We start from the raw sequence: 18,759 nt of genomic DNA, 5'->3' as shown, positions 1-18,759 counted from the left end.
AATGGGTTTTAGCCCACAAAAGCTTATGCCCAAATAAATGTGTTAGTCTCTAAGGTGCCACAAGAACTCCTTGTTGTTTTTGCTGATACAGACTAACACGGCTGCCACTCTGAAATCTATTTTGCCTGTTGCTGGTATGTTGCTGCGTAAAGATATGACAACCTTGTCTGATCAGGGTGATATCATAGCCAGGGCACAAGGAAAACATGAAGGTGATTTGACTATGTTACCCACTGACAGTATGGAAACTTGTAATAAGGAATGCTTTTAATCTTGTGACTATGAAGTCTAGCAGTTTACCTGAAAGGGGGTTTTGTGAAAATCCTCCTGATGGGACAGGTGTGATTCTGGATTTAAGTGAAACCCAGAAAGAGTCTGTTGTTGCTTAGGAAAATGTTCCTTTAGAGAAAGCCCTAGGTGAAAAGGACAAGGGCAGAATTTCTGTGAAAAATGGGTTGTTGCTTAGAAAGATTCCTGAAGAAAAAAATCTTCAGGGTAGTTTTTGCAAGCAGTTTGCGGCAACTGATGGGTGTGGAAGTGATTTGATTGAGTTAACTCAAGGTGAATCACTATAGAGAAAGCAGCAGTTTGTTTGGGAGACTTGTTCCAGTTCCTAACTGCCAGAGTCTTTCTGAGGTGTATAGATCCACTGACTTTGCTTTAGAAAGACCCAGTGTGGATATAGCTTTGAAAAGGTTTCAAATGAAATAAAAATTGTTAGGGAGTTTAAACAGCCCTATAAACTTAATCTGCTTGGTGGGGAGACAATGTTGTTGGAACATGAACGTCTCCATGTTGACTCTTTAAGTAAGCAGTCTGTGACCCAGGTACTGAGGAAAGACCGGGTTACTGGGTTACAAGGATGCAGGGGAGAGCAGGCAAACTCATCTCTAGATATTTTGGATATGTCTTGTAGTCTCTTAGTGTTCTTGACATCTGATTCCATGTGGAAGCAGAGGTTGGTAAGGGAAGAACAAAAAAACCTTGAGTCTAACATGCTAGTGAAAATGGATGGTATCTCTTTAAGACAGAGTCCAGACTGGGAATTGGTAAAGGTTGAGGATTTGAAAACCAGTAAACAAGCTAGTGTCTGCGTTGATGCAAATTACCTGACTGACTGGGGGGAGAAAGACTTGCCCATAGCCATTAGCAAAGAGGATGCACTCAGCCAGCCAATGGATTCTGTTACACAAAAGAGTTCAGATTTTGAACTCTGGACAGGGAGGAAGGGAAGGATTAAAACTTGCAAATAAAAGCCACAGGTTAACCCTAAAATACCAAAACCCCAAGGAAGTGGTTAAACTGAAAGCCTATGTTAAGGAAGACCCTGAGGTCAAGAAAAAGCTACAAAGATTCAAAATAGATATTGAACAAGTTGACCTAGAGAATGATTTGTCTAAACCAAAGGCTTGGCATGACATAAATAATTGTAAATGTACACTTGTGATAAAACTAATGTTATTGCTAATGATTGTAACTAACTTGTTGCTGATACCAAAAACTGTGCAGGGTTTTTTTGAAAAACCCTTGAACATGTTGGGGGTAATACATAAGAACTCATTATGTTGTAAAAGCCTTCATGGTTATACTGTTTCATTACATGACAACACACTTTATGTTAAAAGGCCTGGAGATTCTGATATTTCACAGTTAGTGCCTGTATCTAATCTTGAAACAGTACACAGCAGAAAAACCACTACAAGCTTGAACTGCTGTGCAAAAGGGGAAACTGAGGTACAACACCTCACAGCTTTCATGACTGAATGCCAGAGTAAGTGCTCTTTGAAAAACATTATTTTAACAGATAGATCAAACCCTGGAATCAGTAAAGTGTTTCACAAAGTATGGATAAAGTTTTTGGCTGGGGCCAAAGCATGCATCAATAATTTGGCCTCAAAGAATTCAGTATAAGCACAGCTCATATCAATGTTGGAAGGTTGTTAAGGTGTATCCAGGAGCTCTAATTTCGCCCTTTCACACCAGTCTCACATTGGGATGTGACGCATGGCTAGAAAGGGTTAAACAGCCTGCAAAATAGAATAAATAACTCACAGAAGACATGTGGGGAGATAATATTTGTGTTTGTTTGTATTTATATATGTATGAGTAGGGTCAACAATGTAATCAACAGTCCCGGTCTATGTTGTATTCCGATATCATTTAAATTAATTGTAAATACGGGATATCTCAGTATTCATCTCTCTTTGAAATGTACTGTGAATGGTGTAGGAAAAGGCAAATGGCCTTATGTTAATTTGTATAGCTAAGTACCGATGATGGACCTCCTTCAAAGTCATCCTAATTACCTTTTGTTCCCCAAGGAACTCCCAACTTGTCAAAGAGGACATGAAATTGTATAAAAGATCCTTGGGTCCTGATTCTGTCATCTCAGATCTGCTTAAGCTTCATCAGGGGAAGTTTGAGTCGCAAGACTGAGGTCCCAGTTAGGCTGGTACGCCCTGAATATGATATTTGGACATTGGACTATGACCTACTAAATTCTAAAGGAACTCTTTGCAACCACAAAGCTCACCATCTGTCTGTATGTATATTGATCTTTTAACCATACTCTCTCTCTCTCTCTCGTTTTTTTAATAAAATTTTAGTTTAGTTAATAAGAATTGGCTGTAGCGTGTATTTGGGTAAGTCTGAAACATTCATTAACCTGGGAGGTAATGTGTCTGATCCTTTGGGATTGGTAGAACCTTTTCTTTTATATGATGAAATAAGATTTACAGACATTTTTATCATATTTGATGTGGGTACCTGGATGGAGGCCTGAGGCTGGATCACTTTAAGGGAACTGTGTTGTTTGGACTTCTGAGTAACCAGTAAGGTAATAAAGAAGCTGTTTCATGCTGGCTTGGTGAATCTAAGTATTGGAATATCCACCAGTTTTGGGGGGTTTGGCTACTCCATTCTTTGCAGTTAACCCTAATTGAGTGACCACAGCTGGCTCACCACTAGGACCCCAGTCACACTGACCCTTTCCACAAGTAGGAGTAAAAGGAAGGGCACTTAGAACTAATGCCAAAGATAGCACACTCCATTTCAGTCCATGTTATTCTTACCATGGTCTTGGTATCAGCAAAGCCATGCTTCTGTGCCAGGTTCCAGAGATTGACTGAAAGCTGGTTTAGTTTGTTGTTCCGTAGATCTCCATGAGCTAAAATACTATTAAAGAAGTAGAGCGCCAGCTGGCTTTGGCGCTTCAGAGTCTACCATTAAAAAAAAAAACAAACAACAATTATTCTACAGCCATCCTGAAGTTCTGATATATCAGCAAAATACAGATATCCTGTAAATTATACACACAGTCTAGAGAATTTTACCAACAGCTAGATATATGCTCTGTAACAAACAGGCCAAGCATTATCAATATCAGCAAGGACTTTGGGGCTAGTCCTCCATGCATCTGTCCTCAAAATAGGACAAATAAAAACCCCCCACCTGTCTACTCATTCAGCCTCATTCCGAAGCAGTGAGAGTTACAGAAGCTCCTACATCAGGTGTCAGTTTAGCTCAATGACTTGGTACATTTTTGTAATATTGTGTGTTCTGGATACCTGAACGGTTGTAGCTGTAAACACCACCACTACTGCATACTCGCAGTACTGAACGTGGGCACCTCTTCTGCCACCTCACTGGCAGGGCTGTTTGAAAGGTTCTACTAGAACCCTGAACTTACCTGAGATCAGGATGCCTTTAAGATAATATTAGGACTGTGAATATTTATAAGAGTCCAGCAGACTTGGGGTGATATTGATATAAGCTGACCTTCCTTTTAGCCCCTCACACCTAATGGCAGCTTCCACAGGGATCTCAGCACCGTCCTCTCAGAGGTCCTCCCCACAGTTGCTTGCTGTCTCTTGAGGCCAGGAGGTTTCCCCCACTTTTTATAGTCAGGGAAATCCTACAAAGGATCTTTGGAACATAGGCAACCATGCACTAGACCTTATGGAGTGCTACTGGCCATGCTGCTTAGCTTACTAGTGGTTGCAATAGCAGTCAAATTGTGTTTTAGGGAATAAAAGGCAGAGGCAAGTAAGATACATTACAGAACTGTGACCCAACTGCCTCTGACCCTCTCTTCCCAAAAGCTTTCAAAGTGGGACTCTGTATCAGTATGCAGAAGCCCAAGATCACGGAGACAGGAGAGAATGCTGTCAACACGGGCAGAGGTGAGATTGGTGGAGCAGAGTACAAGAGTTGGCGACTTTGTCTATCTTGGAAGTACAATATAAGCTAGTGGCTAGCTCACTAAGAAAGCAAGAATGATAAAGGCAGTAGATCATTTTCCTGTCTGTCACACATTTGGAGGAGTGAGAAGATGAGACTGTACAATGCTATTGTCCTCCCAACATTACTGTTAGCCCTGGAAACATGACAGATTACTCCTCGGATCAGGTGAGAAGGCATGGGATATGGGGGGTGGGTAAAAAAAGACAGATGGAGTGAGGGAGTTATTGCGGGGGGGTCACATAGTTCAGAAGGGCTAGTGGGGGGGACAAACTGGAGCAGGGGCTGAATGGAAGTGGGGGTGCAGGGACACGGGGACAGGAGAGAGGGGTGGCTGGAGTGCGGGTGCAGGGACACATGGGGATAGGGCCTGATGTGCCTGACGGATTGGGAGAGGCTAGGGGTCAGCTCCCCAACTCCCTAACAATCCCTCCACCCCCCAAAAAACCTGTTCCATACTTCTCCCACCCAACCCAACAATCCACCTGGTTCACTCCCAGGCTCCTTCCGAGCAATTACTTCCTTCTCCCTCAGCTTCTCCATTACCCCTGACTCTTCAAACCTTTGCACTGCTTCTGAGGCATGTGGGAAATACGTTTCTGTATTGTAGTTTAAATACTCAAAGTTCTGTAGTAATCTGCCTAGTAAGGAATCTATTTGTCAAAAAAACATTTCCTGAATCTTTCTTGTTGTCTATATTGTTACAGACATACTTATTGACAGGTATTTTTAAATAAGTTACCAAAATAATTGAAACTGGCATGATTATATTGTCTTATTTTGACAAATAAAATATGCAGAATTTTAAAATATTGTGCGCAGAATTTTTAGCTTTTTGGTGCAGCATTCCCAGGAGTAGCAGATAGTGGAAATACATGACAGGAAGCTGTAGACATTTCACCACCATTGTTTAAGAAGAATCTTGAGAATTCATTGGAGAAATTGTGTAACCAATGAGAAAGTGTTGTGCTGCACAGGTCCCCAGACTGTGGACTCAATAATTAGATAGAGACTGCTTTGTCATCAGCCTACCCATAGCAGAAGCTCAAGGTATTTCAGACTGGATTCCACCCACAGAAAAAAGAAGTCATGGAAAACAATGACCTATCACAGGATGATTGAAAAGGATATTACAATCATGGAGACAACTTATGATGGAGTCACATCTTGGTCTGGATAGACAGCAATGGAAAGAATGGGTTGTGCAGGAGATTCTAAGTCTAAGTCTCCTCCCAAGAGATACAGAAAAAGGGGAGAGTGCTTCCTTGCTCCAGAAGGCAGCGGGGAAGAACCCCTTGACAAGTTTTTTAAAAAATTAATTGCAAAAACTTATCAGGTCTCTTATAGAACAACTTTACTCAGCTATACTACAGACCTCTTAGCATCACCACCAGCAGGGGGCATGCATAATGGAAATGCTGACACCACTTGCATTGTTATTTATGCCTGTGTTGCTAGGCACTGCTATTATCAAAGGCCACGTCCGAGAGGAGATATTTATTTATCATTGCTTTTCTAGAGCTGTGCTTTGTGTTCGGCTCACTTGGAAAAGAGACCGTTGATTAAAAGGCAGAGCCTCATCTACTACAGTAATTGAATCAATTGAAGAGCAGTTAGAAGCAAGTGCACAATCATGGTGAACCCCCCACATTAATTAACAAATTTCATACTTCACTTGAGCCCTCTCTAAATTCAGCCAGTAAATTCTATGGCCAGTATGCAGTATTGCTGTGGCAGTGAAAGGAAATTAACGTTTCCTATCACGGCCAGCAGAACTAATTGCATATGCACGCTATCAAAAAGGAGATGGCATGGACCGAGCAGCTAAATAAAGACAAGAGAAGATACCCACCCCCACTGGGGGCAGTAGCACTTGATCATTTAGCATTTAGCGACCAACGTACAAACACTCCAACTCTTTCAAATCAGTGAGATTACGCATGGTAACAAGTACCAGCAAACATGTTAATAAAACATAGGCTCAGACCTTCACTATTTTATCTATTTTTCTCCCACTTGTGACTGTGTCTTTTATTCATGGTGCCCCTTAGTTTGGGAGGCTCTCCCAAACCTAACATATGCCAAACTACCTTAGAAAACTTTGGACAACGGGTCTGTCAGTGAAGCATCTAACTATGAAGACAACAAGCTATTGTATGGTTTGGGCCACGGTATTTTATTCATAAGTGCCTTTAGAATGTAAGTTCTGCACATACCGATTCTGTTCTTTATTTAGCATGTTCAGCTGCTACATACATAGGAAGAGATTTTACACAACTGACCAAAAAAAACCAAAAAACCCACCAAATTGGCAAGGTCATGTAGCATTAAGGTATTTAACTATCACACAGTTGAATATATAAAGTCATCACATAGTACAAGTGGCTACTTTTCAATAGATTATTACTTTTATATTCTGAGGTGGTGCTTAGAATAGTAGATTGAAAACCCCTTTCTTAAAAACTTTTATTACAAAAATTATGGGTCACTCAATGAGTGTATAAATCCCCACTAGCGTTAATGGGAGTAATGTGCAGCAGTCACGGAGGAAATGCTTCCAGTTACATTTATATACTGTAGCACCTTTCATCCCAGTGGCTCCCAAAGCTCTTTACAGCCTTACGGTATGTCTATACTACCCGCCGGCTCGGCGGGCAGCGATCGACCCCCAAGCGCTCTCCCATCGACTCCGGTACTCCACCGGAGCGAGAGGCACAGGCGGAGTCAATGGGGGAGCGTCAGCGGGGGAGCGTCAGCAGTCGACTCACCGCAGTGAACACACCGCGGTGAGTAGATCTAAGTACGTCGACTTCAGCTACATTATTCACGTAGCTGAAGTTGCATAACTTAGATCGATTCCTGCCCCCCGCCACCGCCGCCCAGTGTAAACCAGGCCTTAGATACAAGCATCATTTCATCCACTACTGAAATGTAGCCACCTCTGGACACACACACAGTCCATCAGTCTGCCCCCGCAACACTATTCTAACAGGAAGCGCAGCAACATATCTAGCAAACTATTGGGAAACTATGAGTAGTTAGAAAGTAACCATCAGAGCTGAGATAAAGCCAGGACACTGCACTAGGACCAACACCTTTGGGCAAAATGAAAAAAAAAAGAATATGTGATGATGTGGCATGTCCGCATGCGTTTGAGATGGTAGAATAATGCGATGCAAAGCCTTTTTGCCACTCCACCATGTATTTTGTACTTGTAGATTTTAAAGAACTACTTCAGAAATGTTTAGAGTATTTAAATTATCTGGACTATTTCCCCCCTCCACCTTAGGTTAACCACTTGTGCCTATATATTTTTGCTTGAATCCAAACATAAAGCGAAACTGTTTGAAACTGCCTGCAGGTTTACGATAGTAATAATCCTAGTGGAGTTAGATTATTGAGCAGAGAGCAGGAGAGGTGGTCAAAGGTCTCTCCCCTGGATATCCCCACCACATTGTATTTCTATACAATATATATGCATGTGTATATGGCCCACACTCTGTTTAACATTTTAAAAAACTTGGTAACATACAGCACACTTCAAAAAGGATGCAACACATTGAAGACAGAGTCAGAAGAAAGGGATGTACATTATTCACAGTATTTCGAGGTAAGCACACAGGTACAAGTAGGAGATGGGGATCCAATCATATGTTAGAAGTTGCAAAGTTAAGAGATGCACAGGCTCCAGAGAAGATGAAGTAAAGGCCATATACGAAAAGGAACAAAACCGAGAGGCATGCAATACTCTGCATTATGATCAACAAGAATATTTGTGTAACATGGCACTGACCTCAAATCTGAGTGAGAAATCCATGTCAACGTGCTGTCAACTCCACTGACATAACCAAGACTGAATTGTGGAGGGTGTTCCAACTCACAAGAATGTATTTATGGGCAGCAAACAGAAAGGAATAGATCAAGTTTCTGGCAGTCACATAAAGCATGAGACTAATAGTTCCCACACCAAAGAGAGCAGAGGGTACCCACTTGGTAGGCATTTTTCATAATCTTTGAAACAGTGTAGATGACATTGGAATAAAGAAAGAACTACACAACCCCAGAACACGTAGCCTCTTATGTCACTCATGTCCTATCCCCTCCAGCAAAGAGTAGAGTAATATCTTAATTTAACATGGCACAATGGAGAAAAATGTGATCTTGCTGGTCTTCAGTCTTATTATCCATTTTAGCACTGCTTACAATAGCAACCCTCTACATGGGAACTCCCACACTCTACATGGGAACTCCAGCTGGTTTGGCATGCAGGAGCTTGCTTTCCTGGTTAGACCAATGAGAACATACTACTCCAGTGATCCAAGCCCTATATTGGCTACCAATCAGATTCAGGATACCCTTCAAGACCATGGCCCTAATTTTTAAAGTCTTCATTAAAGGAGAGCTGAGCAACTCAGCTATTTGTCTCTCTATTGCCACATGAGGTTCATGGATGATGGAGTCCAAGGCAATACTCTCAGAAGCACTTTTGTTGAAAGCCCTTGTCCAGAGAAATCCTTGTCAGTGGAGATCAGGATGGTTCCCACTCTTGCCACTATTAAAGAGCAGTACAAGACACTTCCCGCTGAGCAAGCCTTCCAAGAAAACTGTAAACTTCAACTACGGCCTGGCTAGATTTCTCAGACTGACAACTTAATAAAAAGTAGTTGCTTTTCTAGACATATCACAACTGTACTCATGAGACTACTCAATACCTTTCGCTTATGGAAGCAAGATGAGATGTTGGAATGAAGAATTTTAACTGGTTGTAGACTAATCAAGTTGCTGGAAATTCTGAAAGCACTGTAAGTTCACCTTGTCTTTGAGATGTATGATTTGAATGAGGAGCAGGATGAAGTTTGCACTTTTGATAACTGGAACTGTGGGAGAAACAGAATTGCAGGTATTTGTTTCTGGCAACTCCTACAGCTTATAGATACTTTCCCAACAGTGGAGGAAGCATACCCCCTGCTCCAAGGAGCTAACAAAGCCATTACCGTTTGAAGGCTTTAGTAACAATACTGGAGTGCCAATAATAGAGAATTGTTTCAGGAAGAACTTTAAATCTTTAACATCTTCAAAATAAAAAATAGGTGAGCTAATCAGGTAAATAGGTACAGTGGCTGAAAGATTAAGAGCTTTACTTTAATCCTAAAGGTTGAGAGTCAAGTCTTGCATGATCTCGCCCTAAAAGGCCATCACCAGTTATCACCCAGGTGCAAAATGCGTACCAGATCCATCAGGTTAGGGCAGTCAAAGGTGGTCGGACATGACGCTGGTCACCTCACTTCCTGGTGTAACATTGGCTATGAAACTGCCTTAACTGCATCAGCCTGAGGAGCCATTGGTTCTGGGGAATTTTGACTAATCTGGCGCTCTATATGTTACTCAACACATGGTGAATCCACGCTCAGTTTTTTGAAGTGGGAGAAAACACACTTTCTAGCGACACTTCCTGGTTGAATAGATTCTAACAAGAGGCTATCAAGACAAGAATGACCTATTGGATTTGGATCAAAAGCGAATGGCTCTGCATGAAACATGCACACATTTGACTGTTCACGACTCAGTCCAACTGCAGCAGGCAGGATTTTAACATTTATTGCACCCAAAATGCAATAAAAATGCAAAGCAGGGAACAGTGTGGTGGCACACTCCCATGACCACAGATGGTTTGTATTTGTATAGGGTAGTTTGGGACTGTACATTTCAGTTCAAACACTAACATCTCACAAAAGAAGCAGCATTTTTAAAAGATATTTTAAAGTAATATAGGAAGAAAGGAGGAGCATACGGTGTTAACATCAGATTCACTTCTCTTCCTTCAAATTGGTTTGGTAAAATCATTTTATTACATGAAAATCAATTCCTTTTTATGGGTTTCAAATGAAATGAACCAAGGAAAACCAATATCAACAGAGGCTTGTTCATGTAAATGAGCAGCCAAATAATAAAAGGTCACCAACACTGAAGTAATCAAAATAAAATCTGAGATGATTTTCTGCCAAGTACTGCTTCAGAGCTGAAGGATGTGACTTTAATCATCCTCATCCACCCCTACACCCTCTATCCTCCCAAAAAATAAAAAAGAGAAATACTTGGCTCCTATGTAGTGCTCTTCATCCACAGATCTGAAAGCACTTTGTAAAGGAAGGCAAATATTCCCCCATTTTACAACTGGGGAAACTGAGGCACATAAGTGACTAGACTTGTCCTAGATCACACAGCTTGCCAATAACAGAGCTAGGATCAGAATTCATGTCCCTTTACTCTCAGTCCAGTGTCTCTCTATCTACTGGACCACAATACCTCCTGCTTCAGTGAATTAACTAGAGGGACTCTCTTAGTAGTCTAAGCATCAGGTTTGTAAAGCTAGACTTCCTGGAAATACAAATCTCAATGCCAGCAGGACAGGCTCAGCCTGTGTGAGGTAAATACAGTGACAGTTTACTGTGTTTGCTATTTGACAGAGTATCTTAAAACCCAGTCCTATGTGTTCTGTGAGCACATTGAAAAGATCCCATGGCACTATTCGTAAGAGCAGAAGTTGCTTTGGTGTCCTTGCCATTGCCCAGAGTGCTGGTTTGCTGTTGCATCCAAAGAGAGCTGTATTTCATTGTGGTACTGTACACACACAGTTTATGCTGTACGTTGGAATATGCCACTGTAAAAATGTGGGATTTATTAATTTTGAATCTCTATAGTTGTTTTATGAGAAAGTATTTGATATCAAAGGCAGAGGAAATACTACTCTAACAGCAGTAGCTGGGCTCTCAAATGTGTGTTACTTAATGAATTCTTGGAGGCAAACCTTAAGGATCTCTCTCTCTCTTTAGAAGAATTTCTAAAATGTAATCCCAGCAGAAGTGGGAGAAAATAAAAAGAAACCTATTTGGCGAGAAGCCAAGTAAGATGACATAAGAGAAGGACCTCGGCTCTATTTTCTTTCCAGCAAAGACTCACTTTGCCCTGTATTTCAGGCTATAAGACATGAGACAATAGTCTAATAGAGGTAGTTAAAAAAAATTAAAATAAAAGCTGTTGCTGTGGGAATTGAAGCTCAGAAACAGACATGTTACCAGGGCATAGTCTGTTCTCATGCAGAGGTGATTAGTTCAGTAACGTGGAGAATGCCAGTCATTACCCCATAACAGATGAGCCCATAGAGCTGTTTTTGATCTCACATACTGTATAAACCCAAAATCAAGGAATCCAGTAAGTCGACAAGGGTTTTTGCTTTGTTTTAGCTAGTGTAACCATTATTCAAAATAGCGTAAAAGTGAAAGTACTCCCTACAACTAAGCAAATAATTCTTAATCTCCCTCTGGGATGCAGAACTTTTACAAATAAACTTCCACTGTATTTAGCTCAGAACAGATTAATGGGTTAATTCTCATTTTGTCCATTAGCCTATTCCAGAAGTCTGGTTAGGCTGGTGAGAAAAATAGCAATTGGGACTAGGGAGAAAGTAGAGACTTTGGTTTAGGTCAGGAGTGAAGTGACAGCTGGGAGGGAATGGGAACAGAAGGGAGCTGAAGAGATTACACCTTGAGAAAAGCAGCAGGACCAAAGTTGGCACCAGAGCAGCTTTCACTGCCTAGCAAAAAACAATTCTGTCTGGTACAACTGACTGTCCATGTCATGCACCGAATGCAGCTAAACAATCCAACTCTTAAAGAGTACAACAACAAATAGTGGGGTTATAAATATTACTGAATCTCTTCACCCCACTGTTGCCTACATAACACCATACAGTCCTCTCCAGCTTTGTAAACATTCACAGGGCTTTCGAAAAGCAGCAGCACACTATATTGCACTGTCAATTATTTACTCCGGGGGAATTCTGCATCACTGTGTGCACACAGAATTCATGTCTCCCACAGATTTCTTTGCTTCCCCACAGAAAAATGACTTCTGACAGGGAAGCAAAGGGAAGCCACAAGAACGGTCACACACCCCTCCCCAGCAGCGCAGGCAGATTGGTTCGGGTGCCCAGAGCAGTCGGTAGACATGTAAATCACCACTGCGGTGAGTGGACTGGGGAGTCGTGCATGTGAGAAAGAGAGACACTGTCCCTCTCGTTTGCTATTGCAGCACATTCGGCATGGAGGCGCAGGGCTTCAGGGTGTTTCTGAGGAGGTAGGCATGGGCAGAGCAGAATGTAGAAGCCTGCCTGCTTTGTGAATTGTTCCCATTGTCTTTGTGAATTCTCCCAGGAGTACAAAACAGGTGTAAAAGTTTTAAGACTCCTTTACATTGCCAGAGAGGTGTAAAGGACAGTATGGCCTTATAAATACTTATGGTACTTTAGTGATTAGAACCGATCTAACTTTCTGGACTGAAAAAATTTCCTATCAAAATGTGCTCTATGAACTGTTTGCTACTGATCTTTCTGGAGATGGTCAGTAGCCAATATAAATTGTGAGTTTGATTCCCCAGCCCTCACTTGCTCTTCAGTTGTCTATGATATAACACTGAGCATATGGCTGCATATTGTATGCTCCCCACTCCCATTCTCCATCCATTGTATTGTAATTTAAATAAATTACTGAAATAATTGAAACCAGTGTGATTATATTGCGTTATTTTGACAAATAAAATATGCAGAATTTTTGCAGAATTTTAAAATATTGTGCGCAGAATTTTTTAATTTTTGGCGTAGAATTCCCCCAGGAGTATCAATTGGAAAGGCTCATTTATTGGTCTCTGCAAGTGATTTGGTGTTGCATTATACAGTAATAAGACAAGAAAAGTCATACCTCCTCCTGTCCAAGGGTCTTCAGATGGTCCAGGATCTGAGCGATCACCGCCTCACACAGCTTGTTAATTTCAATCAGGAACTTGGAGTCTCCACCATAGAGGGTGTCATTGGAATCAACTGCAGAAACAAGCATAAATAAATCTAAGTTTAATTTGGATAATTATCTAAGTGTGTTTGCTGCAAAACAATACTGGATATTTAAAACAGATTGTTTTTAAAGCTGTAAAATGACCCCACCTGCATATGAAATCTTTCATAAAGACCTGACACCTGTGTTTTTACCACCATTGGCTGATCTTAATTGCACACTGCAACATAAAGCAACATACAGCACAACATACGAATCTTCCATATAGCCAGATCCCTTGCTTCCACTGAAGTTAGACAGGTTTTGCCATTGACTTTAATAGGAAAGCGATTAAGTGGATGAACAATTTACGCTTTATCCAATACAAGCACCAACATATAGTTTTGCAGAGTGTTCCAGCAACCACAAACCTGGAGCCCTCATATATTACCATACTGCTTTACAACTGCAGAAAAGCTACTTGTCTCTGTCAGAGCAATAGGGTTCATGGAAAGAGAATTTCAGAAAAATTCGTGAAAACTGAAAGGCTTGTGCCCCTTTTGTAGCACATACCTCGTACACTGTACATTTAAATTTTTCACTTAGCTGTTCCATACCTTTGTTTGTAACTTACTACATGAATGCAAGGCTGACAATCTGGACAAAAATTTGGCTTTTTGACATTGCCACCCCAATTTTCCAGATCATTAAATATTATAAAATGTGTTACTGGGACAAGTGACACCAATTTCTCTTCAATGCTTAACCCCTCTAGCTGATGCTCCCTGTATACCTCTGAAACCTAGTCCCATAAGTATAAGGAAATCAGGCATATGTGCAACTATCCAGGTGACTCTGGAATTATATATGCATGTTGCTTACACCAGGTTTATATTTATTTGTATATTTAAAAAATAGTAAGGCATTCTAAAATAAAAGTTGCCCATGACTTTCAGTTAAGCAATACTGACTAAAAATTCAGATAATAGCAGGAATTTTCAAATGAGTCTATTGTTTTATACCAACTACATAGCCTTCTTTCACCTAGCCACTTTAAGCAACATTCATTTTAAAGAAAATACATTACAAGAAGAATTTTCAAATACAAACATATTCTAGAGAAATCAGGGAGTGGGAGAGGAAGATCATCCTCAGTCCTCAGAGAACTCATCTATTTAAAAGGTTTTGTTTTATTGTTTTATTTTATTACTCTTTGGAAACTACTTTCCTTGCACACTGACAAAACAACATGAGAAATGAAAGCTTAGAAGGAACAGTCAGTCTGGTCACTACTGATGCACCATATTCAATTGGTGCTAGAGAAGCTTTTAACCGTTATTAACTGCAGTTTTATTTTTATTTTTTAAATATTGCAGTGGAAAGTAAATACATGCGGAGCAAAAACACGAGCGACATAATTTTAGAGCTCATGGGTTCAAACATTTTACGCAGCCACAGACTTGATACAAAAAACTAGCCCTTTTTTAAATACCTGTGGCTTTTGTTCCATGGCAAATATCTATTTTATCAGTAATGCCAGCACGCCTCATCTGAAATCAAGGCCCCACGGTGCTACGTGCAGTATGTGCCGGCCCTACCTGAAATCAAGGCTCCATTCTGTGAGGTGCAGTATGGACATACACACACAGCCACTGCACTACAGAGTGTACACTAGAAACCTACATAAGCTGACTACAGAACAAGGAGATCTGATTCAGTCATTTGTCATACATAGGGTTGCCCACTTTCTAATCGCACAAAACGGAACACCCTTGCCCCACCCCCTTCCCTGAGGCTCCGCCCCCAGCCCTTCTCCGAGGACCCTCCCTTGGCTCACTCCATCCCCTCCCTCCATTGCTTGCTCTTCCCCACCCTCTCTCACTTTCACCAGGCTGGGGCAGGGAGTTGGGGTGCGGGAGAGGGTGAGGACTCCAACTGGTCCTGGGTGTGGGCTCTGGGTTGGGGCTAGGGATGAGGGTTTTGGGGTGCAGAAGGGGGCTCAGGGATGGGGCAGGGGGTTGGGGTGTGGGCTCTGGGAGGGAGTTAGGGTACGGGAGGGGGTTAGGGTTGCCAACTTTCTATTCGCACAAAACCGAGCACCCTTGCGCCGCCCATCCTCTGAGGCCTCACCCCCTGCTCACTCCACCACCTCCACTCCCCCATTGCTCACTCTCCCCACTCTCACTCATTCATTTTCACCGGCCTGGCTCAGGGGGTTGGGTTGTGGGGGGGGGGTGAGGGCTCCAGCTGGGGCTGGAGATGAAGGGTTTGGGGTGCAGAAGGGTGCTTCGGGCTCGGACTGAGGGGTTCGGAGGGCAGGAGGGGGATCAGGGATGGGGATTGGGGAGTGGGGGGAGGTGAGGGCTCTGGCTGGGGGTGCTGGCTCTGGGGTGGGGTTGGGGATGAGGGGGTTTGGGGTGCAGGAAGGGGCTTCAGGCTGGGATCGAGGGGTTCAGAGGGCGGGAAGGGGATCAGGGGTTGTGGCACCAGAAGGGATCGGGTGCACACTCCGGGCAGTGCGTACCTTAGGTGGCTCCTGGAAGCAACGGCACGTCGTCCCTCTGGCTCCTATGGAGAGGCGTGGCCAGGCGGCTCTGCGTGCTGCCCCATCCCCAGGTGCCACCCCTGTAGCTCCCGTTGGCTGTGTTTTCCGGCCAATGGGAGCTATGGAGCCGGTGCTCGGGGCTGGGGCAGCATGTGGAACTCCCATGGCCACCCCTGCACCTAGGAACCGGACATGCCAGCCGCTTCCAGGAGCCACACAGAGCCAGAGCAGGCAGGGAGCCTGCCTTAGTCCCGCTGCACCACCGACCAGACTTTTAATGGCCCGGTTAGCAATGCTGACTGGAACCGCCAGGGTCCCTTTTCAACCAGGCATTCCGGTCAAAAACCAGACACCTGGCAACCCTAGTCATACAATGTATGCAATCAGTCAATATGGCAGAAGACACGTTATTTCACTTTGCTGACGAAAAGCAATTTGTCTTATTTCTATAGATGTTTATTTTGTTGGGTTGTTTAAATTATGATCTAGACCTTAACTCTGCAGCATCAGTCCTGGATGTCTGCAAAAACTGGAAATTCTGCAGCAGCAAATAAATTAAAAAAACTTGGTTATTTTAAATAAATTCAGATAGCAAGTTTTTGATGCTATGTATTTTGATATTACATATAATTTTTTACTATCACCAAAATGTACATCTTTGAACGTGCCACGGATTTCGAAAACTGCACTGTAGAAATTGCTAGGGATGAAAAAGGAACTTTGCAATTGGGAAAAGGACAGTTGTAGCTTTTGAGACACTGGAATATACCAGAGGTGGGGGATTTGTTTTAAATGCAAATAGGAAACCTCTCTTCTTTCTTCCTTTGTTGTGGGACAGGTACAGGTGACTTGAAAAACAATAGTTTTGGGAAGACTGGAAGACCTGGACTTCTAATTCCATACCTCAGCAATCTGCAATAAGTAAGGCTAAGATTTTGGCATGATTATTTTTAGTAAGTCACAGACAGGTCACAGGCAATAAACAAAAATTCATGGAAGCCCGTGACCTGTCTGACTTTTACTAAAAATAATCATGACAAAATGGGGAGTTGCCGGGGGATCCAGCGCTCATGGCTGCTGCAGCTCCAGGGGGCCCTGCCAAGGCTCAGAGCTCTGGCCCACCTGCGGCAGCTGAGAGCTCTGGGGCCCCCACTGGCAGACAGCTCCAGCCACACAGCCCCAGGGCTGAAGCAAAAAATATCACGGAAGTCATGGATTCTGTGATATAATCGTAGCCTTAGCAATAAGCAACTAGTGCCTCTAATTATCTACCCACTAGTATTTACCAGTACATTCAATGATGGCTACGGTGCATTAGCTGGATGTTTCAGTTACAAGCTGAAGTGAGCAGCAGCCAAATAGTTAATGCTGATATTTAAATTGCCATTACTAGGTTTCAGAATTAACACATTGATACCCTTGTGATTTCACATCTCTTCAAGCTATTGTGTCAGGCTGCTTGTTTGCATGCAGGAAAGTAATACTGTATTGATTTACATTCAGTTCATGTTTGGTACAAACTTTGCAAATATCAAGAAAACCTAGATTCTCCAGCGCAATTCCTCAGTGGCATGAGGTGTATGCGTGACAAATTCCACAGCCAAGAACAACGGGAATCACAGGGCTCAGATTCTGAAGCGGTGAATCGATAAAGTGCCAAAAAACATTCTGTATTGGAAGGAGAGTGCTGGGTAAATACTAGCATTAACAGGTTCTAGTGTGTGATTATCTAAACCAGAATATAGGCCTATTTGGTATAAACACATTTTGACACCTGGATACATTTTATGCTATGTGCTTCTTGCAGATGGCAGGAAAACTGTTCCAGCACATGAAGTCAGTACTCCCCATGGAGTTAATACTCAAGTGCCCACCATTTTGCATCACAGGCACCGGAAACTCTTAATTGCCAGTGCACTAGGGCCCTGGATCTTATGACAATTTCATTTAGTAGTTAGATGAATGGCTGAAGAAAATCCACTAAGTCCAGATGAAAGATTCCATATTCATTGTACTTGCTATTGCTTCCATTTGAATGGTATTTGCACCCAGTCAAGCATGAAAGCTATTTCACTGCAAGCTGAACTCATTTCAGAAATCCACCAGCCTCTTTCATGCAACAAAAAAGCAGCTGCAAGAAGATAGTCCCATGTTTGTTGATGTAGAATGAGATTAAAGATTCTCAGCAAGTCTTGGCCAGTCCTCTTTGGCTGTGTATATCCAGCATCATCCTCTTTCATGTCACAATTCTCTACTGACTACATAATAATCTGTATGCACTTATTTACGATCTGCAGGAAAGAAGGCATGGAAAGCTGTACTGAGGGAATAACGAACTGCTGCCATTGTTGATTTTAATTTTCTTCCTCAGCAAAATCTAGGTATTTCTAATAAATCAAATCTCCAAGAGAATTAAAAAAAATCTCATGTCCCCCAGACATCCTTCACAATCATTCCGACGGCTTCTGAGCCCCAGTTCTGTTTCTTTGTACAAGCACTCCAAGAAATCCATATAACCATGGTGCTGCTGTCTAGAAACAGAAATGTAGTTATTTTCCCCTAGGGCAACTTCACGTAGCATTTTTCATTTGATGATATCATAGGACTTTACAAACATTTAAATTTCAGAACATCCCCAAGAGATAGGTATGTGTTATTCTGACTCTTTTATAAATTCACTTTCTTAGGGAGTCTAAAAGAGACTAAGAAGATCTTCACTACAGTCTGGTGTCCCATATTGGCTCAACTGTAGACTTCCTGCTAGGCTGCTACATCTTGTCATGGATGGTGACTTTATCTTGGTAGCCCATCCACCAGAAGAACTCAAGTATTTATTTTAGATCTGTCTTTGTGTGAGAATCAGCATATCATCAGAAGGAAGCACAGTCTTAGAGCAGGGGACCAAAAGTCAAGATATCTGGGTTCTGTTCCAAGTTCTGCTACAAACTCACCACACTTTCAAACATTTTAATCACTCTGTGCCTCACGTTCATGGTTCCAGCTATACAATGAAAAAATAAATAAATATATAACTGCCAGAGTGAGATCTTAGAGTTTAGGTGTAAAAACCACAAACAATTACAATCCACAAAGGACACTCTTCTCTGACTATATTTTAGCCTTTTTCTGCAGCACACTACATTTGCAGCA

At 42.2% G+C, this 18,759-nt stretch overlaps 1 protein-coding gene across 1 annotated transcript in view; it reads right to left on the bottom strand.

Annotated features, from left to right (window-relative positions):
* The window catches only part of VPS35L (VPS35 endosomal protein sorting factor like), a 116,325-nt gene that overhangs the window by 4,501 nt on the left and 93,065 nt on the right, over positions 1-18,759 (bottom strand). Inside the window, exons 29-30 of the mRNA XM_054041591.1 lie at positions 12,996-13,114; positions 3,072-3,218 (exon numbers count right to left, since the gene is read on the bottom strand). Coding sequence (XP_053897566.1) covers positions 3,072-3,218; positions 12,996-13,114 — 266 coding nt within the window. The remainder of the gene's footprint in view (positions 1-3,071; positions 3,219-12,995; positions 13,115-18,759) is intronic.

Source organism: Malaclemys terrapin, chromosome 10 (genome assembly GCF_027887155.1).
Source record: "Malaclemys terrapin pileata isolate rMalTer1 chromosome 10, rMalTer1.hap1, whole genome shotgun sequence".
NCBI lineage: Eukaryota > Metazoa > Chordata > Testudines > Emydidae > Malaclemys > Malaclemys terrapin.
Note: the sequence above shows the minus strand (reverse complement) of the source record. Positions and strands in the feature narration are given on the sequence as shown.